Raw genomic sequence first — 27,091 nt, 5'->3', positions numbered from 1 at the left:
GTGAGCTGCGGATGTTAACAAAAACTCTTAACAGGCCCCTCTTGGGACCCCTTCCTCGTCCCTGCCATTGTTCCAGTGACATCTACAGTACAAAGCATCGGCTCGAGTCTCCTCCACATGCATACAAAAAAAAAAGAAAAAAAAAAAAAGAAAGAAAGAATGGCTGATTTAATTAGTTCAATAATTAAATGAGGCTTAATTAGAGTCACTTTCCTTCAGAGAGAAGTGTGGACTCAGAGCTGTTCCTTGTCATTACAGAGACATAATGAGCCACACAACAACACACTACCACTCATCCTGCCAGAGTCGACAACAATAGAAAAGTTTCGCAGTACATCAGCACTGAGGAGCCCAGTCTTTGATATATTTCATAGAGAGGCGCTATGATGTAATGCCCTGTGGAATTACCAATATGTCAAGACATCTTGACAAAAAATAATATGAATAAAGTCTTTTATTTAACATTGGATAACTTATGCCATTTACCATGGTATCAATGAGCAGTAGCAAACACTCCCCAAAGTTCAGTACGGCTTTGAAGTTAGAGGAATTATTTCAGCCCTGTAGTCAATCCATAAACACCTTTGACGTTTTATAGCAAGTCCAGTCCAGATTGGTCCAGCCTGTCTCTACCACTGCCTCGGTCTTCACCTGCTTGTTATAGTTTGGAGGCTGATAAGAAGTGATGCTTGGATGTGTCCCTGGGGTGTGATTGTGGGGTAAATATTAGCAGGCCCTCAGCGCCACCCCATACCAGTAAACCAAACCACTGTCCTCTCATAAAGAAATCAACAGAGTCAATGACTTTTTAAATGTTATTATGCTGTCATGAGGCTCGAGATGGGTATGTGTGTGTACAAAATGAGTCTGAAAAATGATCTGGAGGGAACGTGTGTGTTTGAGTGCATGTGCACTCGCCTGCATGCACATGGCTGTCCGTTTCATTATTGGCCAGCAGCAGAAGCCAGTCATTTCCCTGTCTTCATAAAGACCTGGCCCATTAAATTCTACCTCCAGTCAATAATTAGGACTCCACAAATAAACCAAAGGCAATTAAATCAATGCTTCCCTGGGCCAGTGCCTGGACCCCATGGCCCACATGGACACTCCATCTTCACTGCTGGCATTATTCATGGTGGGTTGCGGTGGAACCATACAGTACACCCCCTGGCCTGCTCATGATTATTAGATAGCACCGTCCCTTGATCCTGGCAATGGAGTGCTGCTTGTGGTGGCTCTCTACTGAAGGCGTAAGGTTTGATTTCATTAACTCACCAGTGGAGGTGAGGAATGTGGAAATGAATGCAATGTTTCATTTGGTTTTGAGTGGACATGTGGGGCACCTGTAAGGGGACTCCAGAAATCTATGCCACTCCTTTGGCATGAGGAGAGCAGAGACTGAGCACAGCAACATACCTCCACTATTTGCCAATGTTTTGTTGGCGGCTGTCTTGTTATGTTGACATGTGAAAGTAGATGACAGCGATGGCAAACAATGATCCGAACAAACATACGCTTTCACACACACACACACACACACACACACACACACACACACACACACACACACAGACACACACACACACACACACACACACACACACACACACACACACACACACACACACACACTCTCTCTCTCTCTCTCTCTCTCTGAGTGAGTGATGGGTTTGATATTGACAGGGCCACTGAGATAATAAAGTGCTGTCCCACTGGCAGCTCTATTAGACACTGACAGTGACAAGATGAGGTTGTCGTGAGAGTCTACATGCACACACAAAAATGTACACATACCCAGACATATACACACACGCGCGTACACACACAAATGGACACATCGTCATCCTCTTTCAGTGACAGCCAGCCAGTTAAGGACATGGATCTCCCTCTCATCTTTCCTTTCACTGGGCCCTATTTCTGTCTCTGTGTCTTTTTTTTTATTTCAAGAAGTGCGTGTGTGTCAGAGTGTGTGTGAGTGAGTGCAGCTCTGGGGGTAAGATCATATCACTATTAGGGGAGTATGTTATTAGTGTCACTGGCAGGGTGACAGGCCAGGCCATTCTACTTCACAGATGTTCTGCTTAGTGAGCCTTTCATAAGCTATGACAGAGCGTAGAGAAGCCATGCAGTACAGCCTGTGAGTTCTTCAAGTGTTTCCCTCTCAGAATCGTTACTGTGTCTTATAGTTGGTTTCCAAAATGTCACATAGAAAAACAAACAAACAGTCGCTCTGTGTTAATAACAATGTTCCCTGTAGAAGCTAGGATGTCACCACCTCAAAGGAAAGTGACACAGGCAGATATAAAGCTTAGTCCTGGTTCCCTTGATATGACATTATGGTTGTAATAACCAATACAAGGCCTTCGCAAGATAGAAAAGAGAGAAAAAATAGAAATGAAATAAATAAGTAAAAAACAGTAAAAGATGGACTTGAAAGGGGATAGAAAAAGTCTGTAGCAGTGAGGGGGGGATGACTGTGATGGTCCCAGTGGTCCCCAAAGGGACCTGGGGGTGAGTCTCAGTCTTGTCATACTCCACTGTTCTCCTCCTCCTCCACTCCCCACACCAGCTCCAGTCCACCCCCCCTCCATCACCCCTGTTCTGCCCACGGAAAACGTCGATAGCAGGCTGCCGGTGCCGAGGTCTCTGGTGAACACTAGCTCATTCTCCCGGCATCGACAGGCCCGCCAAATCAATATTTAGTTCCCCACTAACAAGCTGCCTCGGGGTCTGAGCCAGAGAGAGAGAGGGAGAGAGGGAGAGAGAGAGAGAGAGATGTGGGACAGTGCAGGATGGCAGAGATAGACAGAACAGGGACTGAGAGCTGTCCAGCTAGAAGGGAAAAACATGGATTCAGGAGAGTGTTGTGTGTGTGTTAGTGTGGGAGGGGGGAGAGGAAGGTGGAAAGGTCAGAAGAAGATCTGGGGAACAAGAGAACAGTGCCTGGTGTGTGTCGTGGTGCGGAGGCGACGCATGAGTGCCTGCGGCAGCCGCTGACAAGAACACAGACAAGACACACATACGGGCACTCGACACTCTCAATCATACACATATCACAGCGAACAGACGTTGACAGCACTCGAGTAAAGCTCCAGCAGAGCACTCACAGATGAGTGGCTGTGCACACAAAGACCTCAACACAGCCAGGATGCAGCTGCTTTTCTTTGTTTTATCTGTGCATCATTGCAGTTTGTGGGGACTGAGAGAAGATACATTTGAATAGGAAATAGGAAATTCTATCCCCAATTAGTTTATGTTTACGACTGCAAATTCTTCGCCCCTGACTAGTGAAAAATCAGTGCAACTAGAGTGTTAATGTTTGGTATCCTGAGCATCTAAAAACCTAACCAAGCCCATTCTGACACTAATTGTGAAAGTGAGTGGGAGAGACGATGGGGTTACAGTGTTATACCAATTTGCTTTTTTACTTTTTTAAATGAATGTCGATTAGAGATCTATTTCAAATTTATTCAGTGCATATTTTTGAGTTGAAATAATGCTTTCTTGCCAACTTTCAACCTTTTGATACAAAAGACAGAAACTGTTCTGCACAACTGCGGCTCAACTAAGAGCTGTGCTCGACAGATAACGTAGTAAATAAATGACTGAGTCTGACCTTCTGCTGGAGGATGTGGTTCAGATGATCCAGCCACTCCTGGTCTGTGGGTCTCCCTGAGGTAGCATCTGTCCCCTAACAAACAAACAAATATATCAAAATTAGAATAAAAAATCATGTTAACGTTGAGAGAGAATACAAAGCAGCAAATCATGGGAATATTAGTCTCATAAATGGATGTACTGTGCAAATTTCAAGAGAATCAGAGGTGATAAATAAGAATATGCTATTATATCAGAACACTGGCCTCTGTGAGTCTCGTGCTTGAGGGCAAAACTGTAGCATCTTACCAGCCAGGACCTTGAAGACTCCCTCTGGAGACTCAGTGGACGGCAGTATATGTTTGCATGCTGCTCATGTATAATGACCTAACAGTGTGGTAGCCTTGTTACTGCTAATGAAAGGAGAGAAGAGCGACTGTGTGGCCATGTAAATCTCAGCACTAATGTCCTACCTCTTCACTACAAACCCCAGGTGCTGCTGCTCGGAATGGTGTGACGAGCCTTGTACTGTCCACCGGGACACGGGGAAGTACAGGAGTAGGGGAAAGTGTGTGTGAGTGTGTGTGTGTGTGTGAGTGAGAGAGAGAGAGAGCGAGAGAGAGAGAGAATGTGTATTTGAATCCTAAAGTCCTTTCGCTCAGACACACAAGCAGCACTAGCAGACTTAACAGGCACAATCTTGTGAAGTCCCAGGTGCCAGAGCTGTCCACTGACATGTCTGCAAGGGGGGGGGGCCATCATGCAAACTTTATTTCATAGAGTCACCAGAGTGTGTATTGAAGGTCACACAGTATTCACAGAACTGCTGTGAGTTAGAGAGAGGAATGTTGGATTATAGTCGATCGGAGCTCATATGCTTTAGGGCTTCTCAACACAAAAGAGTCATATAAAGTCTTTGTTGTTGGCTGAAACAGATGCCTGCACACACGTTGCATTAACAGCAGATGTGATAAATCAGATGTTTACCAATTGTAATGACATTCCTTAAATTATAAAATAAGCTAGATGTGGTGGCGTTAATTCAGCGTACGTGTGTGTGTGTGTTTACAGATAGTATTTAATAGTCCTTTTCTCAGATTACTAAGGAAGGCATATAAAAGGCTAAAAGTAGGATTTTAGCATTCATATAATAAATGGCATAAATGGCATTCAAAAAATAAATTAGCAAGGTATAAAGCACCATCCTGTTTAATCCTAATGCATTCTTGCAACTGGATGGGAGTGGTTCACTTCCGACTTGTTGCAGAATGTGTATCACAGCGTGTATTAACAAAGTCTGCATGGGTCCAATCCCCAGTTCTGGATAGTTTGATGTTTAGATTAGGCATGTGTTTCCCCCAGGCCTTCCCCAGCTTCCTGGAACAGTAGGTGCGATCCTTGGTGATAGCACTGGGGTGAGTCTAATTTCAGTGTATGCCTAATTAGTGACTGGTGTTGAGAGTAACTGGGAGCTAGAGAAAGAGCAACAAGACGGTGAGAGAGAAAGAGAGTGATTGAAAGTGCCTTCTTGTGACTTCCAACCTTTGTCAGAGGTGAACAGGCTGTGAGATAGAGTGTCAGTACCTGAGAGTGATGTCCACCCTTGGTAGATACATAACAAAGTACTTATCCTGCATTTAATATTAGGCGCAAAACAAACCGATCTGGTAATTATAGCCTTATTACTTCTGGATCATTAACTCCACAAGCTGCCCAGGGAGCCTGGAGCTGGTTGGCCTTCTCTGATCCTCAACTGCACATTATGGAATGGGCAGATGCAAATAAGCAGGATAATACATGTGTGGGAGAAAGTGTGGTACAAGTCTTCCCAGCATTCCAACAGTTTTGTGTGTTAATGTATCTGTCTGTCGAATAGCACGGCTCTGAATTTGACTTTAAACTGGTTTGAAAAACAATTAATGAGGACAGATAATGATAGAAAAGAGATTTCTCCATTTCCATACATATGAGAGAACATAGTGCTTACTTAACTTTCAGCACTCTGCTGTCAATGACCAAACTTTACTTAGTAAAACATCTCCAAGAACATCAACCAACTTATACTAAAATGCTCAGGAGGAAAGAGGATGTGTTGCCTTTCAAAAAGGTGGTGGGCATCATGTGAAGGTCATAATATCAGGAATAATGCATTCAAGAATGTTGTTAAGTCTGTAATTCAAAAGTGCATTGATTTCAAAAGCAGGTAGCAGCACCCTGCAGTGTGGAAAATTCCTGCAAATACCTTAAACAGACAAAGTCAAGAAAAGTAGCAATGCAACAGTATTCTTATTTGAAAGTAAAACCAAAACTTTAAAGAAGTTTCACTGAGCCTTTACATCTCATTCATCACCCTGGTATTACACAACTGAGTGACTAAATGAATACACTTGCTGCGTTAGACTTGTTGAAGACCACCAAGACATCCTGATAACCTTGTGTCATTTCTTGAAGTCCGAAAAAGAACACATGTTCTACCAAGATTCTTGATTTTTAAAATTTTTTTATTTTAGTGAGGAATAAATCCTGAAAGAAATATAAAAAAAAACAAAATTTGACACAATTTTTAACATGTTGCCACAGACTGGCATAAATTAAAATTGCGGCTAAACTTACTGTATTCTTCAGGTGAAATGGAAAATAAAAATTGCTAACATTCAATTACGTACAAGTTGGTTTGTAAGTGGTAAATTGTAATTGGCAATGTACAGTATCAGTAACCAGGTAAAAGTTCTGAGAGGGAATAAGAAATGCAAGATTTGTGATATTTAAAGTCCATTTATTTTGATTCTGTTTTTTGCTTTTTTTTAACCATTAAGGTGACGATGTAATCTAAATTTGTACGATCCCTAACGCACATATTTGTTTTTCATACTTGGGCAAGGGAGTGTCATTTCGAGCAAGGCGTCAGTTTGCTCAGACTGAAGTAGGTAATGTGTTTGTTTTTGAATCACAGCTCACCATTTAGTTTGAATTATGCCCCCCCCGAACATGTGTGTGGCCTCCATCATTTCCCTTGTGATCATTTTCTTGCACACCTGAACCTTTAAATCCACTCTATGACAATGATTCTCCGGAGGGTCCCTGCACGATCAACAAGATCTATAGATGTTCGATTAACCAAACAGGAAAACCTACCGGCCATGTTAAGGCACCAAGCAGCCAGCCATTAACCACCAATAATTCAGTGGAGGAAACAAGCAGTGGGAGAGTGATATCACCTACAGAGCTTTCAGCTCTGATGAGGGGGACTTTTTGTCAAGTGAGAAACTGTTCCCTGTCGTCTGCTGGGTGGAGCTGAACTTCTAAGGGCTAAAATTGGTTTCAAGTGTGAGTAAGTGCCGGGTGCACCCACTCTCATCTTGTGATAGATGGGAGGAAGTCTCCAGGGATCGGAGGTTGATTGTAACATGGAGTTGCTAATTGATGACACGGTGGGGTATGATCTATGGTGAAGGGTCCACCAACTTGGAAAAGAGAGTGAAACTCAAGACTTTTGAAAGTGGACAACAGGGAATGACAACGATTTTAAGTACAATAACTACTTTAACCAGAGAGATAGAAGCTGTTCTTACTCTACTCATGCCAAGTTAAATATGGTGTATTTGATCCTGTCTAGAACAAGAACAAATGTCTTGAACATGGTGCTACATCTGTTTGATTCACCTTTACAAAATAAAAAATAATGAATTCAGTTTTGCTTACTTGCCCACGTCTATAAACCTATCAATAAGAGGAGGTGAAAAGAGGCAACGATTTACGCCAAGCTAAGTAGTTGTAGCGAAAGGTGAAATGAACTAAGAATGTATTTCCTTATTTCTTCACCAACACTAATATACAGTCTCCCAGAGGATATACAAGACTTAAAGAATTTGGTCTCCAGTGACAAGAGCAGACACCTAAAAACAATGAGGCAATACTTAAAACATATCTTTTCCATCTCTGGTTCAATCACCAATAAAATCCAGACAAAACTTTTAGGATGTTTCCACAGTACAAATAAAAATCTATTGTAGGTATGTTGATTGCTGAGGGCATCATCGAGTCTTGTTATGGATCCTCAAGTTAGTGATTGTGTAAAGTAATGACCCACATTCCTGTGGTCTTACCTGGTCTGTGTCCATTATGTCAGCCAGATCATTCTCTGACATATTGAGGATGGAGGCAGCAATGGACTTGGCTTTGATCATGGACTTGGCTGAGAGGCCGCCCTTTGCTGCCACAGCGTTGGCCTGCCTCAACCTCCTCCTCTTCATCAACTGCTGCTTGACCTCTTGAACGTCTAAAAGTATTTCACTGGCCAGGGCCTGAAGGGGGAGGAGAAAAAGGAATAAAAAGAGAAGAGGATGATGAAATGGATATAGAAAAGCAAGAGAGATGGGATAGCTCTGCCTGGCAGATGAATAAATGAAATTGATCAAGCATGCGCCAGAGAGGCCTAGTACATTATGGAGGAATATTGAGTTTGACACACTCAGATTCTCCTCGGTTTTGCCTCACGCTCCCTTGTAGGGATGAGGACCTGAGGGTTTGTTGCCCTGTCGATTGAAAGCTGCGGGAACACAGCTTTGATATCAAACGCACCCCAAGTTTTGCTAAAATCTCCACAGACAGAGAATCGTGCATCAGAGAGAGAAAGACATAGAGCTACTGAAAATACAGCCATTCATTTATTTATTTGCTTTCTGAATGTCTCACAGCACAACAGAGCAGCATAACACTGTTAATAATTAAGCTACGAGGGGCTGTTTCAAATGGTGCCCGAGTGAATGGCAAGCGAGACGAGGAAGGCCTGGGATGGCACAGTTGTCGGGCACTAAATGGGAGTTTGCTCTAAATACAGAGAGACAATTAAATGTTAAAACTGCCACTGTACACGAGGAAGTCAATAAAGTAAACTCCCCTTTGCTTCATTTTGAGCTTATTGATCGAGGCAATAATCTTCTGTATCATTCCCTTGTAAGCCTGCTGAAAAGCTGACCTTGGAATAGATGGTCAGACGAGGGATGCAAGAGACAGGAGAACTCACAGTACACAAAAACAAACAAACAAAAAAAAAAACAAAACAAAGTACAACTTGTTCTTGGACAGACAGAACACAGTATTACCAGGCAAGTCAGAAGTACACACACACACACACACACACACACACACACACACACACACACACACACACACACACACAAATAAGTTAAGAAAAAAAACATACGAAACACTCAAGTGCATTACAGTAACAAGGGTAATCACACGTGAATAATTCAGAAACGTCTTTACATCTCCATTCCTCTCGCTTAATTTCACACAGGTGGACCAGGTGCAGTTTACAAAGCCTATTGGTGGTGCTCGCAACAAAGTCCTAAGTGAGTAGTTGGAGGTTTACAGCTGACAGTGTGTGGAGTTATTTATCTATTAGCAAGATTGAATATATATTGTACATGCAGAGGTCAGACATGTAGAAATTCAAATGAGATATGTAAGGAGAAAAAAAAACAGATCATAAACAAATAACATACCAATTAAAATGATGAAAACAATGGTGTCTATAAATTGACTTGTGGCAGGTGGGATTGCTAGTTGTTGAGGTTTGCAACTCCCGGGCTTATTTAGACTAGATAATACAAGTATGATCAGTTTCAAATAACTAAATCTCAAATTGCAAGGCAGCCCTGCAGAGCCACATGTGGCCTATGACTTCTGTGTAGGTGTAAAATAAGCAGAATAGCACCCAGATTAAATCATAACCATTGTCAATTTCCAGATAAAGGAAGGCAGCTTTAGCTGTTTGTGCTGATCTGAGAACTGTGTTTACCCTTAAGGAATATATCGCTCATTAACTAACAGACGCCGATCCTATTCTTTTATTTACAGCCTAATAGACATTCACTGTCACTAGTCAAGGGTTACATTTAATTGACCTAAACCCTGCATGTGGAATAATCCGGAAAGAGATTAGGGGGTGAATTTATCACTCATTCTCAGCCCCGGGAGGGACAATACAAGACCCCCCCCCCCCCCCCCCCCCACACTAATCAAATACACCCATGGAAGTGCGTATGTATCTGTATGTGTTTGTTAAGAGCTCTTTGCTTGGCTAGTAGCACTATCACAATAGCCAGAGGGCCAATTTAGACGGACGAGCATTAGGGCATAGAGATGGGGATCAAATGAGCAGCTAAAAAGACGTCCTCTACAATAAATAGCTCCTTCTAAAACCTTTTCACACACGAGGACACAAAGGGCTGTTCAAAATACAAGATGCATTAAGGAGGATACAAGTATTTAATATTATTAGATTATGTAGGCACTGAGTGATGAAAATGTTTTTTGTTTTTCATAGTCTGCAGATATGAATGAGATATTCAATTGTCAAAACACATTTCCCAGAATAGAGCGGTATATCAGCTAAACACAGGTAAATATCTAGTTACATCATAGTTGTAAGTGCAGCGTACCTCATACCTGTGGCAATGTATGCATTCATTTCCACTTAGAAGAAATGTATAAAACAAACAGCACAATCTGGCAGTTTTCAGTAGGGATGACATCAGCAAACCTATTCTGTGCAGGAGAACAACCTCCAGTGTGTGTGTGTGTGTGTGTGTGTTATGAAGTGGTCACTCCATGCAGGGCTACTGTTTAGCAGTTCAACAGCAGTGCTTACAGCCTGGGGCGTGTGCAGGGGCCAAAAGGGTTTGCTGGCACACAATAAAAAAACAAAACAAAAAAAAAAAAACTCCACACACAGATGCACATACAGGCACAAAGAACAACAAAAAAAAAACAAGCTCATAAAGACACACAGCCACATCTATACACACACAGATGCACAGCCCTCCAGTCCTGATCAATACATGACAAGAGTAAATCTCCTCCGGACGTAAGGCAGTCCAATCAAAGGGCTTGGTGTTCTTATAGGGGATCACAGGAGCCAGGGGCAGACAAACAATGATGTGAATCCTCAACAACAACACAATGGCCCCACCAGCCTAAGGTTATGGGAACGGAGTAATATGAGCTTGAACTGCATTTTCTCTGTTTTCACAAATAATGCAGCTTCTACTTTTAGGATACATGTAGATTTCATACATGTGTGTCTTCGCTCTAAGAATGTGTGAAAATTTGCAGGAAAGAAGGACGGTAAAAGGTTTAGTTGTGCAAAGGAAATCACTCTGTGGTTAGCATTCGATGCTAACGATAAAATACACCCTACCACCAAAAGTTCTCTTCAGACGCATGCACGCAATAAAAAGAAATGGAAAATTGCCACAGCACTGTCCATGGCTTGCCACTTGATTTATGTGTGTGTGCAAAAAACACCATCACCATGCCAAACCCATCTCTCCTTTGACAGACAGGTGTCAGCTGAGCAGAGTTAAGGGACAGCCTTTATCAGTCTCTGCCAGGCACACACATAGACACGCAAACACCTCAAGGTGATGGATTAGGCCTAGATAAAGACACTTGGTCCCACTCCCTCTAAGCACACACTTTTCGAACCGTGATGGCCTTTATCTCCTTGCATAATGACACATATTATTAGTTTGCTGCCACTAATCTGGAGCCAGGTTCTGGTGACTGCAGGCTAAGTCAGGTAGCATTAGCCACATCCCCAAACAGCTTCTGGTAGATCCGGAGGCTTCCACAGGACAGGTGAAATGAGGGATCCCTGCAGTGTGTTCCAAGGTCTGGGTCCCAACTCTAACCACTTAGCAGACTGAGCCGCTGCTCAGACAATCTTTTTTCAATGCAAAAAGAAACGCTCAATTCAAAACTCCTTCTGGATTTTCAAACTCTTCACCCTGAAAAAACTGTGAAGGAAATCAGAGCCTCTCAGAAGGAGGCCTCTTCATTCTTTGAGGAAATGGAAAGACTGGCGACTCCTCTATGTCTCTTGAATCTTTCCAGAAACAGAGGAGTCCATCCCCAAAAGTACTATTTTCAGAGGTGAGCCTCACTCTAAGCAGGGGCATCAAACTCAATTTCTAAGGCAGCCAAAACTGAAAAATCCAAACATTTGCAGGCCTACATATTTATTTATTACACATTCAAACATTTGATTCAATCCAGCCATTGTTTGATCATACACAGTGCTGAAACTGAATATAGGCCTATGAAAAGTCTATGAAATAAACCATGTACTTTGTAAAAATGACTGTCATTGTAACATCAACTGAAAAAAAGTAAAATCCTGTATAACAGTAGGAATAAAGTTAAGTAGCCAAAAGTTAAAGTAGAAAATGCCACAGATATACAAATGACGTATCAAAAATGGTGTAAAAAATGTAGAGCGGTTCTGCAAATAGTTGTAAATAAATGAAAAATAAACAGCTACTAGAGATCCATTAGTCCGCACAGACATTCAGTGATAGTGTGCTGTGGGGGACAGACAACTGCTGTGTGTTTGATTGGTAGACCACAAATGTGGGAGGGGGCCACAGCACAAGTGAGTTGGGAGGGTTGAGGAAAGCTGCCTCCTGAAATCCAACCTTAACAGAACCTAATGAGTAGTGGTATGATTTAGCAAGTGGCACACACAAAACATCATCATGAAGAATTTGCGTAACCATGACACCTGTTCAAGATGAGCTATTTAACTGTACAAACTCATAATGTCTGCACCGCTGGCCTTTTGTTACAGTACCTTGATGAACAAATGCAGCTGCTCCAGCTGGGAGAAGGACTGGCCAAGCTGTCTCTGAAGCCTGTCTAAGGCCTGAGAGCTCTGTTGGGTCAATCCCTCCATTTGCTCAGCGGCCGTCTGTTCCAGTGCAGCTAAAGCTTTCTCACTGGCTCCCACACGAGCCTGTAGGGCATGAATGCGCTGCTCCTGCAAAGACAAAATAGCAGGCAGGATTGGTCAGCTGAAACCAAACAATCTTTTGTTTTGTTTCAGGAGAAAGTGAAGTGTCTCCATCTCCCTATGAAATATTAGTGTCAAATATTTAAAAAATGGCATGGTCTGATTCACCGATAGCGATGACAAATTTAATATTCGGGAATCTCATCCACTGATAAGGACCAAAGCAACCCTAACAGTAAAGGTTTATTTCCATCGAATCTCGTAGTTTTACATCTAGATTGGACTGAAAACAATTAAAAGAGCTATTTATTTGACCAACTGTGATCCAAAGCTGCACAACAATAGCGATGAAACTTTCTATTTTAACAGTTGGGTGTTAAAATGTATGATGGAAATCGCAGCTAATTTCTTTTGACTTATTACAGAGCATATTTGGAAAACAAAAGATGATATGATGAGTGATGTGATGCTTCTGAGGAGATATTTTTGGTCAATTACTGTACTAAACTTTGCCTCTCACTGTGCAACAAAACAACTTGACAATCAAAAATGTAGATTCATCTCTCTGTTCTTGACAGGTTATGTGGCAGGTTCCAACCTTTTTTTGCAGGTCCTCCTTCAGGTTTGCATTGGAGGACTCATACTGGCTTTTCTCTGTTGTTGCTACGTTCAGTCTTCTCTTCAGAGATTCAATGAGGGCCTTCCTGTTGATGGCTTCCTCAGATAAAGTTTTCACCTGTAGAGAAGCAGAGTAAAGAGGAGACAGGAAGGTGTTCTTTTGAAGCAAACCATCTATAAATTAAATCAAATGGATTGTTTCTTTTAAGTCATCGAGAAGTCGTGGAGGATTGCTTATTCTTTATTCCAGCTGCTCCATATATCTGTGTCTATATATATATATATATATACTTCAGAGAGGGAAACAGAGAGAGAGAGAGAGAGAGACAGACAGACAGACAGACACACCGCTTTACCAGTTAAGGGCCATGAAAATCTTGTTGTCCAATGTTTATATTTTGGAACAAGCTCTACTTAGTTGGCATTAGGGAATGTGCAACAATGACAGAAAGGGGTTTGAAAGTGGTTCACTCCGAATTAACATTCTCCAAACAATAGTTTTAAACAACAGTTTAAACAGAAACTGCAATTATAAATAAACTGTATGTATTTGTTTTTTGAAAACCTTCCCCTTTGGTTCATTAAATCCCAGCAGCAGGACCGATATTCTGATAAGTCTGCAGCCTTGGAACTGGAGAAGTGCTGTGCTGGAGTGAAGAGCAATTATGCACAGCTATCCACTGTTTACCTTGATGAAATTGGGAGCAAATGACACCAGGCTGCTACAAAATACCCACACCTCGACATCAGACTGGTCGGTAATAACTCAATATTCCTTAAATGTGAGAGACACTGGATGACTGGGGTCCATCGATCCAGCTATTCTCTCCTTCCGACAAGTATTTTGTGCTAAATGACTTTTCATGTTGTATTCCTTAAACGCATCACGGTGCAAATGCATTTTGTCACATGGAGTGCAATATGATGTGATCATGACTAAAACAATGCAATATCAAATAGTGTTTAAATGACATGATCAATGATTTGTGGTGCCATGTGTTTATGCAGCACAGCTCTGCACTTTGCAGACAGGAATATTAGCAACTTTCCATTTTAGAGCTATTTGGGTGACAGTATTTACTAATCACCGCATCAGATTTACACTAACACTGTGCTGATATTTATATTTTGTCACCATAATTCATGTAAACACCTCTCAGATTAAACAAAGCAATCCTCATGACGGGAGGATTTATTGCTGAGCTTTTGTATCATCTTGCCTTTGTCTTTTTTCCAAGCGTACCTAATAAATTGACAATGTCACAGCTCAAGCCCTTTATACACACTTACAGGGACAAAATATTAGGTGACCATGGAGACACCCACCACACAATCTAGGCCCCCAGTGAGACCAACCACGCTGCTCTTGTGCCTTGACCATAATCTGAGGCCCACATCACAGTGACACAGATGGCTATAATGCTTGTAGTCACTGTGAGCTGTCCTGTGTACCTTCTTCTCCAACTCCTCCCCCTGTCCACGGTAACTTTTCTCCATCTCTTGCAGGAACTTCAGCCTGGTCTTCAGGTCCTCCACCAGCTGCTTCTTCATGTTCACATCTCGCTCTGTGTGACTTGCTCTAAAAAAAATTATGCAACACAAGCAAAAGTCATATTTGGCATTGATGATTATACATCCTACACACACTCTCTTGCATCTAGCAGAGTTATTGAATGTGCACACACATAAACAGGCACACACAAAGCTGAGAAGGCCCAGTGTCCCCCATGCACTGAGTCAGGCGTGACAGCTCATTATGACAACTAAACACACTGGTATGCTGTTTGGGTAAGTGGAGGGGGGTGAAATAAGGATGCATACATAATCCTAACTGGCATGTATTAAAACAAGTGCTCTGGCGGGGAATGCTGCGCTAAATGTGACTGGGGAGACCTTTTTGACTAACGGCGTTTTGAATCAGCAGTGACACTGCTTGAAAGGCTGTAATCAAGTATTTAAATGTTTATTACTTCCAGAATTACACCAGTCATATATAAAAAAAAACACATCAGCTGAGGGACTTGGCTGTGGAAAGACAGATGATGACAGGAATACACTTTAAAAAAATGTTGTTTATATGCCATACTGTGTTGACAATAATTCCCTACAGAGAGGTATGGTGTCGGCATTATGAGCCATTTTAACGGCTGCAAAATGCATTGTGTGTCACTGCCTTTTTCAATAACCTGCTGTGTTGACTTGTTTAATACTACAGCCCTCTACAGCATTATATTATACTAAGGTCTTGTTTAAATGGGCTCAGTATGTTAGCATGTTTTATTCTGTTTTCATAAAAGGCAACTATGAGGGATTTTCATGGTTGTCTCTACCCTGGGGAACAGGAACAAATAGAATAAAGATAAGGATGCAGTTAATTAAAACTGTTTTTTTTTTTCTTTTTCTTCTATTTCAAAGATGTAGTGGATTTCTCAGCGCCCCCACCCATTATAGCTTGTGTGTTTTAAATAAACAGATGACGCAATGCTAGAGCAAATGCTTTTGTGTAAGTAAATGTCCCTGTCTCCCTCGGTGGATAAATGCCTAAGGGCAGACTGGCTAAATAAATGTGAGCTTGTCCTATTGGAGTGACATTAAATTAAATGAGAGAGGAGTCTTGCCTGGGGACTTTGGGGCAAAGTAGTGCCGGCTGGTTACCCCATGGATTTGGCCATTAATGAGAAAACCCATATTGAACCTTTCAGATGACTGTCTGGAGTTGACTTAAAGACGGAGAGCAGCAATAAGAGCCCCAGCAGCTCCCTCTGCCCCAATGCTGATGGCAATTAGATGGACAACATTTATTTTAGATGTTCTCTTCTTCTGCGCCCCAAAAAGAATAGAGGATAAAAAAGAATGAAGGATATATGGTGCTTCTGCTGGCGCGTATGATCTCTATTTATGAGTGTTAGTGGAAAGAGAGAAAGTGAGCCTCAAACTATATCCCCATCACTAGCACGTTTGTTCCCTTTGTTCTGCGCTTGTTGGCAATATTGTTCATCAAAGATGCGTGTATTGTAATGATTACACTCAGTGGTTTGAGAGGAGTGTGTGAGGAGGGAGCGTGAACGTACATTTCTGTGTATGTTGTTAAGAATGAAGAATGGGTGGACGTTTCATGTGGCTGATAGACAACAGGGCTAAAGATGAAAGAAGCAGCTTCATAAATAAGGCAGGGCCATAGTGCCGGATATTGACTGAGGACATGCCGGTGTACTTTGAAATTCATTTTTTTTCCCCCTTCTCTTCTTTAAGGCGAAGCAGCCTTGGTCCCTGTGTGTGTGCTGAGATGTATATTTCAGAGGTGTCTAGACATGTCTTTCATTCTGAGAAGGGGTCCCTCCATGGAGGCAGACGGAGTGGTAGGCTAGAAGAGATGACGAGTTCAAGTGCGCGCGCGCGCGCGTGTGTGTGTGCGCTCGAGTACGGGAGTGTGTGACAAGAGCCTGAGGAGAGTCTGAGGCTGTCGTGGAAACTCAGCTGAGGGATGTTCACTCTGTCTGACTGTGATCTGCTTTACTTTGGTCACACACAAATACACCACCACTGTGATTGTACACATGCCCTGGATGCATTATTGAGACTGGCAGGCAGAGGACACAGTATACTAGACAAAGAGAATGAGAGGAAGGGAAGCCAAGTTGCTCTTTGTACCTCTCTCCCAGTTGAAAGATGAAATCCTAATGCAGAATGACGATATATGCCTTTCACAACAATGTTCAAAACTCAACAGTTTCCATGGGTGAATTGTTTACAGCTACACACTCTGCATATGTTATGCACCGGGTGCTACAGTAGGTGTACCATGTAACTCATTAGGGCTTGCGGCCCACAGGCCAGAGTGATGTTGTGTGGGTTTCAGTGTCATGGGCCAAAACGGTCCCTCCTGCGGCACACAAACAATCAATACCCTGCTTTGATCAGCATTCCACATCAGCTACCCACATACACAACACCACACTACATGACACACAAGACACCCACATGCACACATGTATACAGAAACTAATTCCTTCAGTAGTTCTTATTCACTTGCTCATGCATAATTTCACAAGTGATTTGTGCAGAAGAGAAGCATGTGCAAGTGGAGTGCAGCAGCCTGCGTGCTGCTACCACATGGTGGAATCAAACACTACAGATTAGAGCTGCGGCGAAGGTGAAAATATGTAGACACAGAGAGACTGAGAAACAAAGACAGGGAGGGATGCAGGAGGAGGAAGACAAGCTAAGCAAGGGCTGTAGCGCAAAGCAAGAGGAAGAAAGACAAAAGAAGTATGAACACTAATGGACGCGTATGGTGAGACTAACTTGTCCTGGAGCTGACGAAGCTTGTCCTCCTTCTCCTGCAGTTGGCCTCGCAGGGCTTTGTTAGCTGCCACCTGCCTCGTGACCTCGGCACTTGCACTCTGGGGGGAGGGCATATGGTGTGTGTGTTTGTTAATGTGTTTCAGCATGTGCAATAGGGGGTGGGGAGGGTGTTCACGACACGGCTGATGACAGGTCAGGCCCAGCATGCCTCCTCATTATAGTTACAGCAGGAGGGTAGAAGGTGCTAAAAGAGGTTAAGAGGGAAAACTGTATTTTCCAAAGCGGATGAGATACGGGAGTAATTAGGAAAAATAACAATGTATAGACTTAGACCACTTTAATAGATATTGAAAAAAGTATGTATTATCACATGACTTGGACATGAACCAATTCTAGCAGTTTTTAACCTTCTATATCTTTAGGTGCTATCGTTAAATCTACATCTCTTACTTGCATTACTACTGATGAACCTTTTAAAAAACACATTTAAATCTGGTGAGATTTCAGTAAAATACACCTTTTTTTCCTTTTTATTTGCTATACTCTTTTTTTCTTTATAAGTAACAGACATATGGCCAATGACAACAGGTTGGCTTCTGATCATGAGACTGATGGATATTTGAATGTGCATGTTCACTTTGGTTTAAAGGGCTCTGTGTCTCTGTGGGAATGGTACCAGTACAAGCTTTTGATAATGCGCTCGCTCAGTGTGCGCACCCCCACAGTGTATTCCTCGCCTCCTTCCCTTTTGCTGTCACCTGACATGACTTCCTCGACTGAGTGTAACGACAGCAGCAATCTGCTCGGTGACACTGATGAGCTGGCTGAGGAGAGGGTGATAATGCTGTGGTACCACTCACACCTCTTCCCCTATGGTGTGGGGCACGTCTCTACTGTTATTCTCCATTTCTCATCATTCTGACAGGTACTCCGTAATAAGATCAAATGATAAGAAATGCTAATTCATGTCGAAATCACATGCAATTTTAGGTGATAAGCATAAATTGAAAGGCTCAAGAATTTGTTTTTTTTTGGTTTTTTTACTACATGATTTGAAAGTAAAACCTTGACAGTTTCTTTCAGCGCTACTAGACTGATCAAGGACTTGGGAATTTTCAAACCTGTGAGATGCTTAAAAGGGAATCAGAAATATTGAGGTTTGATCAAATACCAGGGACATTAATTTTTCTTACTAAAATAAAAAAACCTATGGATTTCAAGACTGACCCACTGTTTGCATAAAATGTATCAAGGAAGAAACAAAAAGAAAAACCAAAAAATTTTTACAAAAGGATACATTTTACTCTTGGGGATATTCTTGTCTTGTGTATTACTGTATATACAGTATGAACAGGAATGCAGCGTTTTTAACATTTTATTAACACTGATGCTCCGAAAATGTTCCTTGTTATTTATGATTTTAGCCATTCAAGCATCACAGTGGATGAAATTGGAAATGAACACAATCCTTAATACTATCATCCTATTAAGAGATTTACCTCATAATGCCTGCACAATGAAATGAAGTATGAAGGCAATTCATTAACCCTGGAGTTCTGCTCGGAACTCAGAAACCACTAACCTTGAGTTTGGTTTGAAGCTGTTTGACCTCAGCTTCCAGAGCTTGGGAGTCAGGGTTAGCCGGGGCGGACACGGTCTTGCCCTGGCAGCAGCCCTCCACATTTGCTGGTGCTGTTGTTGATGGTGCCGTTTGACGAGAGAGCGTGATCTGCCTCCACTGCTCCAGCTCCATCTCCAGGACCTTTTTCTGTTGCTCCACACCAGCCAGGTCAGAGGTCAGTTTCTGTAGATTGAGTGACAGACAGAATTGGTGAGCTTGGCCAACTGGTGATACCAAAACAAAAAAACACCGGCTGGAAGGTATAGGAGATTGGAACATATTATATACTGATAAATATGACTTGAAAAGTTTGAGTCTGACTAAAACCCATCTTCCATTGCAGACATGCTTTAAGGTTATAGAAGGTAACAAATCTTTATTTCAAAGCCATAATTCATGGATAAGATAAATGCAGATATAAAGTAAACACAATATGTTTGAAATACTGTATGCCTTAGCCACTGGAGAGCTGAGGGCTCTGCTTTAATATCTCGTTTGTGATAAGCCTCCTTTTTTATGCTAATTAGAAGACAGATGATGATGTTGCCTGGTCGATAGGGCCTAATTCTCACTGTGATTGGCATGCATAATAAAGCCATCCAGCAGAATCTGAGAGCACTTTGGGACAGAGGGAGTTCAGCATTTGGTGAGTGGTTGGGTTCGGAGTGATAAACGATAATGGCACTGGCTGATCATGTGCTATGTGCAGTGTATCAGTAGTGCTAAACAAAAGCATTCAAGGTGAATGCTTTTAACCACGTGTGCGGTGAAGCTCTTCGGCTGCTTATTAAAAGAAAAGGGGGGGGGGCATAAACACATCTGTAAGTTTGGCTCAATACTGCCACAATTAACTGATCTGATAACATATCATAATCAAGAATGCTTAATGGCACAAATAGGAGACATAATACATGAAGATGTGTGCTGCACACGGAGTCAATGCTGGAACACACACGTGCAAGTGAAACCACAGATTCCCACGGGTTTGCTCTCTGCTCTGCATACATGGAGGTTATTGATATCTGGTTGCTGGCTGACACCTTTTAATAGAATCCCTCTTGTTTTAGGTTTCCTGTGCTCTGTTGAAGACACACATGCTATATCCCCAGGGAGGGAGAGAGACAGAGGAGTGATGGAGAGAGGGAGGGGTGGAAGGGAGGGAAGTAACTCTGCGGATGCAGTGGCAGTGCTCCACGAATTAAGAGTGGCATTGATGACACTTCCTGTAAGACAGGCTTTGATTTCACAGGCCATTTTCAGCCCCAGTGAGAGATGACACTGACATGGACTGATACACTGGTGGTCCATTAGGTTGGAAGAGAAGACACCTCTCTCTTTCTCTCCCCTCGGAGTAGTGGTCTCACTGATGTTGTTCCAAGTGATACTCCATCATTAGCAGGATAAATAAGGAAACAGAGACTGCTGAAACAGCCACAAGCCAAGGAGTGTATATGAAGTCACACACCAAAGTGAATTTGTCAACATAAATGGGTAAACACTAGTGTAGCATCTTATTGTACAACTTCCTCACTTTATTCATCCTGTAGGCCAAACTTTCATGTGATAAGAGGTGCAGCTAATAAAATGTATGTAATGTCAGCTTTTTGGTTCCATCAGTTATGTCTACTGCATCCTCTAATCCTGTGGTAATCCCACGACCTTACATAAAAGAGGAGGGTAAGACACGGCACACTTAAAAGGGATAAGGGCAGGTAAAACGTGAGCGGTGTCACAAAATGATGCAGCGGCAAGTAAAAGGGGTGGCAACTGAGAGAGGTAATCCAGGCAACCAAATGATCCTGTACATGGATGATATGGATGACAAGTGCATTTTGTCAAATTCTGGGCTTTGAAGGAACAGAGAGGGAAAGCCTCACTTGTCACCTGAGGTTCTTAAAGCTTCTTATGCCATTTAAAAAAAAAGGGGGGGGGGGGGGACGACTCAGATTTTTTTTTTAACTTATTTTGGATGTTTTAGCCATCATTAGCATCAGTAACAATAACAACCTTTTTGACTCAGGGACTGCCCAGAATCAACATGTATAATTGAGGCTCAAGTAAAATAATGCAAGGAAATATACTCTCATATTACTAAGGTAAACTGAGCCTACTAATATTTAAAAATAGAACTTTACATTATAAGATGCCTTAGTTTAAGAGTTGTTTTTTTTTAATAGTTTCTACTAGTTTTCAAGTGCAGGCAGAATTTGAATCCCACATACTGAATAAAATTCGCCAAGATAAATGATATCACTGGTAAAGATAAGAGAATGTTAAAAAAAAGTTCCCAACCTAAAAAATGTTACTTAATTTTTCAATTTTTGTTTTGTTTTGTTTTAAAAAATCCCAAAATAATCTTGTGTCCCTCAGGATCACAACCACTGCTCTAGATTGTCTAAAAACGAACTTCTGAGACTTAAAATAAGGCCCTGTCATAACAAATCACAATTTTCCAATGGAATACTTGTGCAAAATAACACCATTTATGAGAAGAAAAATAAATCCAGACATATACTGTTTATTGTGAAATCTCCCACATGAAAATGATTTCCTGACCAATCAAATCAGGTTTCCACCAGGTGCCTTTGGAAAGTAATGTGCTGCGGTAAGCACATTTTCACATTTCATGTTGCAAGTGTTTCTGTGTCATTATTGACGTCCCATAATAAGACAACAAGCAGAAAAAGGCGGCAGCATGAACGAGGAGCTTGTTAATCTTGTTGCAAAACACCCTGATCTACACGAGACAACTCCTGACTCTGATCTTGATGGTATGATTATGAAACTGGGGTCATATCCATTCCAATAAGTGTACTCAAATTGTTTGAGAGCATGCAATCATGGCTTCATCGCTAAAAGATTAATCTATCATCAGCTCAGGAAAATACTGAATGCCACATCTGTCAGTATTGTACAGTATCGTGTTTTCTTCAAGTTTAAATTGCTTTATTGTCACATTGCTTAAAAAAAGTTATTTTAGTGAGAACATTGTCATTATGAAAGGGAATAGTGGCCAAAACTATAAAATACCCATCCTTAGAGATGAATGTATAACAAAGGAAATGGAATAAAAGACGTACAACAACAGTTTCATAGTGCGAGTTTCCCACTTCTCCACTGCCACTTTTCACACTCTTGTGGCAGATTTTATGTCCAAAAAATAGTAGTTATTAAAACATTTACAACTCATAAATTCACTCAATTAACAGAAGACACGGTATAAAAAAATGTAAGAAGAATGGAGGGATTAAACAGGTGTTGTTTAATGTTGGAAGGAAACAAGTAGGGAGAGAGGAAAGGACAGAGTGGCCCACAGATCAGGAGACAGAACAGAAACAAGTTTCTGTGAAACTGCCACACTACTTCTCACATGATGGCCCCTGTGGAGACTGTCCTAAGCCAATTACAAGCAGTGAGTTTTAGTTGGAGAGTTGGCCAGGACGGGCTGGAACAAGCCCAAAGTCCATCACCTCCTGCCCTTTCCAGAGAAGGCAACAAGACCTGGCTTTGGCCAGTCAGGCGGCTCCAACTTTCTCTGGTGGAGTGGCATTAATACTGCAGGAGAAAAGAGGAAACAAACAGGAAGACAACAATTCCCCATTCGTCCACTCATTCACACAACAGCGTGTGTGTGTGTGCGCACGCGCACTTGTGTACCTGTACTGCAGTGTCTGAGTATGAGGTCTCGTTGGCAATCAGATGTCTGGGTGGGAGTACAAGGGCCACTTCCTAGGTAGCATCACTATGAGGGCTGTACTCTGACCTGTGTATTCCAGTCCATTATAATGCAGCTATACAGCTCTACACAGTAAATATATGGACATACTGAGACAAACACCTAATCAGGCGTTGCAGTGGGTCTTCGGAAGCTGCCGCTGTGACTGAAAAAGGTCCCCTGCCTCTCAGATTAACGACTGTGTCTGCATTGTTACTGTATATGTGTGTATATATGTGTGTTCATTTGTTGGGTTGAACAAGGAGGCCCTGATGGGATAGTGTTTAGGGCAGAAATGCTTCATCTATCAATCAAGTATACCTGGAAGGCGGTACTAAATAACTAAGTGGGTGTGTGGCAGTAGACTCCAGAAAAAAGAGGTTTGTGCTGCATAGTTGAAGAAACTCAACAGCTAGTGACAGACCGTTGTGGAGAATTGGCTTGTTGAAACATTCAGCAGGATGAGACAACAGCAGTGTCAAAGAGGGTATGATAGAAATTCTCCTAGTCTCTTATGCTCCATGACTCTGACCTCCACAGACAAGGCTGAGTCTGTCAACCACACTTATTAATCATAACAAGGGCAAAGGACCTGCTACTGCTGCACTCTCAGCCCCAAGCAAATACTAAACAACCCCCAAAAGAAAGCAGACAGACAAATAACAAACTTCGGCACCCTGACAACTGATTCTCCCACTTACTCGTCCTCATGTTTTTCCCAAGTTACCTGTGTGAGCTGCTTGCTGCTGTTGAGTTTCTCAGTCAGGGAGTTGAGCTTTGCCGTGATCTTCTCATTGGCCCTCCGCAGCTCTCTGGCTGAAAGCACAGCATCTTTCCTGGCACTTCGCAGTATGTCAATGTGACGCTGTAGGGACTCTATACGGGGCTGCAAAGAAGAGGAGGAGCACTGCTGGGCCTTTTTCCGCATCATCTTCCTCCTCTTCGCTCCTCTGGTCCCTGGCTCCCTGTGCTCATGCTGTTTATCAACTAACAGAAGGAAGTACACGCAGGCGCCGCAGAGTTGACAAGAGCACAGAAAACCCCCAAATCCCTATTTAGAAGCTTCTGCTGGGAGTTAACAGGCATATGTAAAAGTGTCTGTTTTCACTTGTGTGAAAACTGTGATATATTTAACAACCTGAATGATTAATTATTTCCCATTTATAACTGATTCAGAAGTGAAACAAAGCTTGTTAACTCCTCAAGTACTTGTTTCCGTACAGCATATACGCATACACTTGAGTGTTTCCTGCTTCAGTTAATAGTCCATTAACTTTTTGTAGTTTTGCGTGAGTGCAAAAAAGGAAAGTTTATACAACCTTGAGCCAGAGCATCAGGTTTTGTTCTGCTTGATGCCGCTGCAAGTGCTCCTTTGTCTGGATTCAGTCTGCACCTGTCGAGCTAAAAGCACAGAAAAGTCAGAGACAGTGATGAAAAGCAGCTGTATAATGCAACACCACCACATGACATGTTGCACTTCCTGGAATGCAACTCATAATGACACGACGATCATAGGGTGCTCTCAGTTTAACACAACATGACAAATTACCCTGTGCTTTAATAATTCACCTGAGCATGTTCAGCCAACTTCAATTCAAACGCTTCCCAGCAATAATATTACTTCTGACAGAAGCTTGCATTTGCCACCTTTGTTCAATCACTGTCTACCAGTCCTGATTTACTCCTACAGTATGACACAATCACATGACTATATAGTCGTTTTCATAAGTGTGTATGTGCGACACCTCCCAGCTGCACCATCGTTTGTAGTGACATCAAAGAAACAACCTCCCCCCTCTTCCTTCCTTTCTGCAGGGATCAGGTTAGAGGATTTGATCAGTGCCTTGTTTGATCACATGGTGGCAGAAAGATGAGAGGAGATGAACCATTTGGTTTGTGTCACTGAACGACATAAGGGGCCAGGGCTGTCATGGCAATCAGCCCAAGATGAGCTGAGGGGCACATTTACTGATGCTGGAGCGAGGAAACTAAAGGAGATCTGAGAGGAGCAGCCCCTGCAGCTCACTGCTCCAGCTCACTATGCAAAATAACAATCCACTATTACCCCTGAACTTTCTACCCTACACCCCAAAAGAGAAAAACAGAATATCTCCCCTCTTTATCTCTCGCTTTGACCTCATATGTCCGGGGTAGGAGCTGCTCTTTCCTGTTGGACTGTCCCTTGAAGTGATTTGAGTACAGGGCCCTAAATCTGATCAGGATCTGATTTTTACTGTGTGCTTCTTGTGGATTGTCAGGTTTTCTGTTCTTTTCATTCTCACATGACCTGTTTTTATTGTGTCATGATCTGTTATGTTATTTTGCACATCAACCACCTGAATGTCTCTATGAATGCATTAATGTTGTTATTGTTTTCTCAGTGATCGTGTGGGATGAAGAAGGGGGCTGAGGTTTTTGGTCACACACGTTGTTCCTGTACCTTTGCTGAATGTACTGTATTGAAAGATTCTCATAAGTTCACAGAAAAGATTTGAAAGAAAAAAATGAAATGAAAAATAGGGACTTTTTTTTATAATGTTCTGGTATTGTCAAGCAGTCGTTAATATTGGTCATCAGAACCCTGTTTTGAGGATTCAGGAGGTGTCTTTATGTCACAAAATTGACAGGGACTCCTCAAATTATGAACATTTATTGCAAATGAAATCAAGTATTGCTCTTGCAGAGGTAGCCTGCAAAGGAATACACACTTAAATGTTAATATCTGCATAAAATGTATGCCTTATTTGAATTCCAAAATAAGTAAAAGATGAGCGCAAACCAACCTTTCTGTGGATGTGTTGCCTGCGAGGTCTGGTCCCTGAGGGCACACTGTTAAGACTGTCCGAGTACTCCTCACCACTGTCACTGTTGAGAAAGGTGAAGGGGTTTATTACAGGAGTTTAACTCACAAGCCTGGTTCTGAAAGTACCACCCTTGGACAAAAATCCAATTTACCTTTTATGGTTGATTTAGTTGACATCAAGCAAAATATGTGCATTTCACCCACCCCACCTCTTCCTTTCAACAGAAAATCAATGTCACATCCAATTTCTGAGCTGGAAGTGTAAATGTGGGTGTAAATTAAGTGAAAAACTGCAGCATGTGTTGCTGATAGTGAATGCATCAACATGTATGAGAGCGGCTGTGGCCTTCATTAGCCCTCTGTGTGTGACAGACGTGTGTGAGAGGCACGGCTGAGCAGAACCAAGCAAAGTTGCATCTGATGGACACACGGTAAGGGCTTCCTTCCTGAGACACACACACATACACATACACACACGCTCACAGGCACACACAGGTTTATTGACAGTGACCTTTGACGTGAAGGTGGAAGGCAGTGACATTTACGCTGGCGGGTTTATTAAGGTGGAGCCTGGGAGAAGCAGCAGAGGTAAAGACCACAGGAAGAGGATCTAACTGGAACATGACAAGGCTTGGGGCTTGTTAGGGTTAAACCTGGTCTGGAGGGTGCACAGGGACTTGCTGAGGATCACTAATCACCACCAAGACTGGGGTTCATGACATTGCTTGCCTCTATGTGCTATAATTTCAAACGGCAATATTTAATTTTGCAATTACAATGTTGAATCCCCCCCAATATTAATTACAACATAACGATCTTCCCAGCATGAATCACTGTAACTGCATCCAAATGCTGTAAAGAGTTCAGAATGTTGTGCTGGCCATCATGGCAGCACTTTAATGGATGTGTATTTAGCTGTTTATGTTTTGTTCCCATAAAGTACACAAACCAATGTCTGTGTATGTATGTGCAATTGCAGATTAGATCTAAATTGGAGATTGCAATAGATTCCATGCTAAGATCTCAGCCTAGCTGGACAATTTTAGGAGACTATGGGCAGTTGCTCTCTACCACCATGCAGTAAATGCTAAAGGAACCGCACCCATACAGCACTTCTCATTCACCCATTCACTTGTACAACATCATACACTATTCAAGATGTAAGGATACATCATCATGTGGACAGGGACAATCAAGGATCCAACTCTACTATCAGTCTTTTGGAAATTGTTGAGCTGGTGTTATATCACTCCAGTATCGTTCCAGGGTGTCTGAGAATGTGCAAAGGAACAGGAAAGATGTTCCTCTGGTGCACAGAACCAACACTTTGCTAAGTTTGTTTTTCAAACTTGTCACATTTTTCCATGCCGATAATTTGACACCATCCAATTAAACTGCGTCAGCAATCAAGGGCATATGAAACATATCAACACATTATTTATTCCTTCAATCAGAATGATTCTATAAGATATTCTCAATGCCCCCCTGCTCTCATTCTGTCCAGTCCTCTTACCAAACTGCTGATTTGCTCGAAATAGTCAGCTGCCTCAAGCAGCTTAAAACTTGAGAGAGGGAGCCAGAGGCAGCAAAAAGGGAAAGAGGAAAAAACAAAGACTTGTCAGCACCCTTAACGAG

At 42.2% G+C, this 27,091-nt stretch overlaps 1 protein-coding gene across 3 annotated transcripts in view; it reads right to left on the bottom strand.

The window, feature by feature from the left end:
• cntln (centlein, centrosomal protein) overlaps positions 1 to 27,091 on the bottom strand; it is an 82,368-nt gene that overhangs the window by 6,429 nt on the left and 48,848 nt on the right. For all 3 annotated transcript variants that reach the window (XM_086211693.1, XM_086211692.1, XM_086211694.1), the window contains 10 exons: positions 25,437 to 25,518; positions 23,973 to 24,054; positions 23,381 to 23,640; positions 18,900 to 19,121; positions 17,318 to 17,415; positions 14,465 to 14,591; positions 12,993 to 13,130; positions 12,236 to 12,421; positions 7,704 to 7,901; positions 3,617 to 3,691 (listed from right to left, as the gene is read on the bottom strand). In XM_086211693.1, the coding sequence (XP_086067819.1) occupies positions 3,617 to 3,691; positions 7,704 to 7,901; positions 12,236 to 12,421; positions 12,993 to 13,130; positions 14,465 to 14,591; positions 17,318 to 17,415; positions 18,900 to 19,121; positions 23,381 to 23,640; positions 23,973 to 24,054; positions 25,437 to 25,518 (1,468 nt within the window). The remainder of the gene's footprint in view (positions 1 to 3,616; positions 3,692 to 7,703; positions 7,902 to 12,235; positions 12,422 to 12,992; positions 13,131 to 14,464; positions 14,592 to 17,317; positions 17,416 to 18,899; positions 19,122 to 23,380; positions 23,641 to 23,972; positions 24,055 to 25,436; positions 25,519 to 27,091) is intronic.

The sequence above is a fragment of the Aulostomus chinensis genome, chromosome 8 (genome assembly GCF_037954235.1).
Source record: "Aulostomus chinensis isolate RoL2024-O1b breed Wild chromosome 8, RoL_Achi_v1.0, whole genome shotgun sequence".
Lineage (NCBI taxonomy): Eukaryota > Metazoa > Chordata > Actinopteri > Syngnathiformes > Aulostomidae > Aulostomus > Aulostomus chinensis.
The sequence above is the reverse complement of the archived record's forward strand: the minus strand, read 5'-3'. Positions and strand labels throughout refer to the sequence as shown.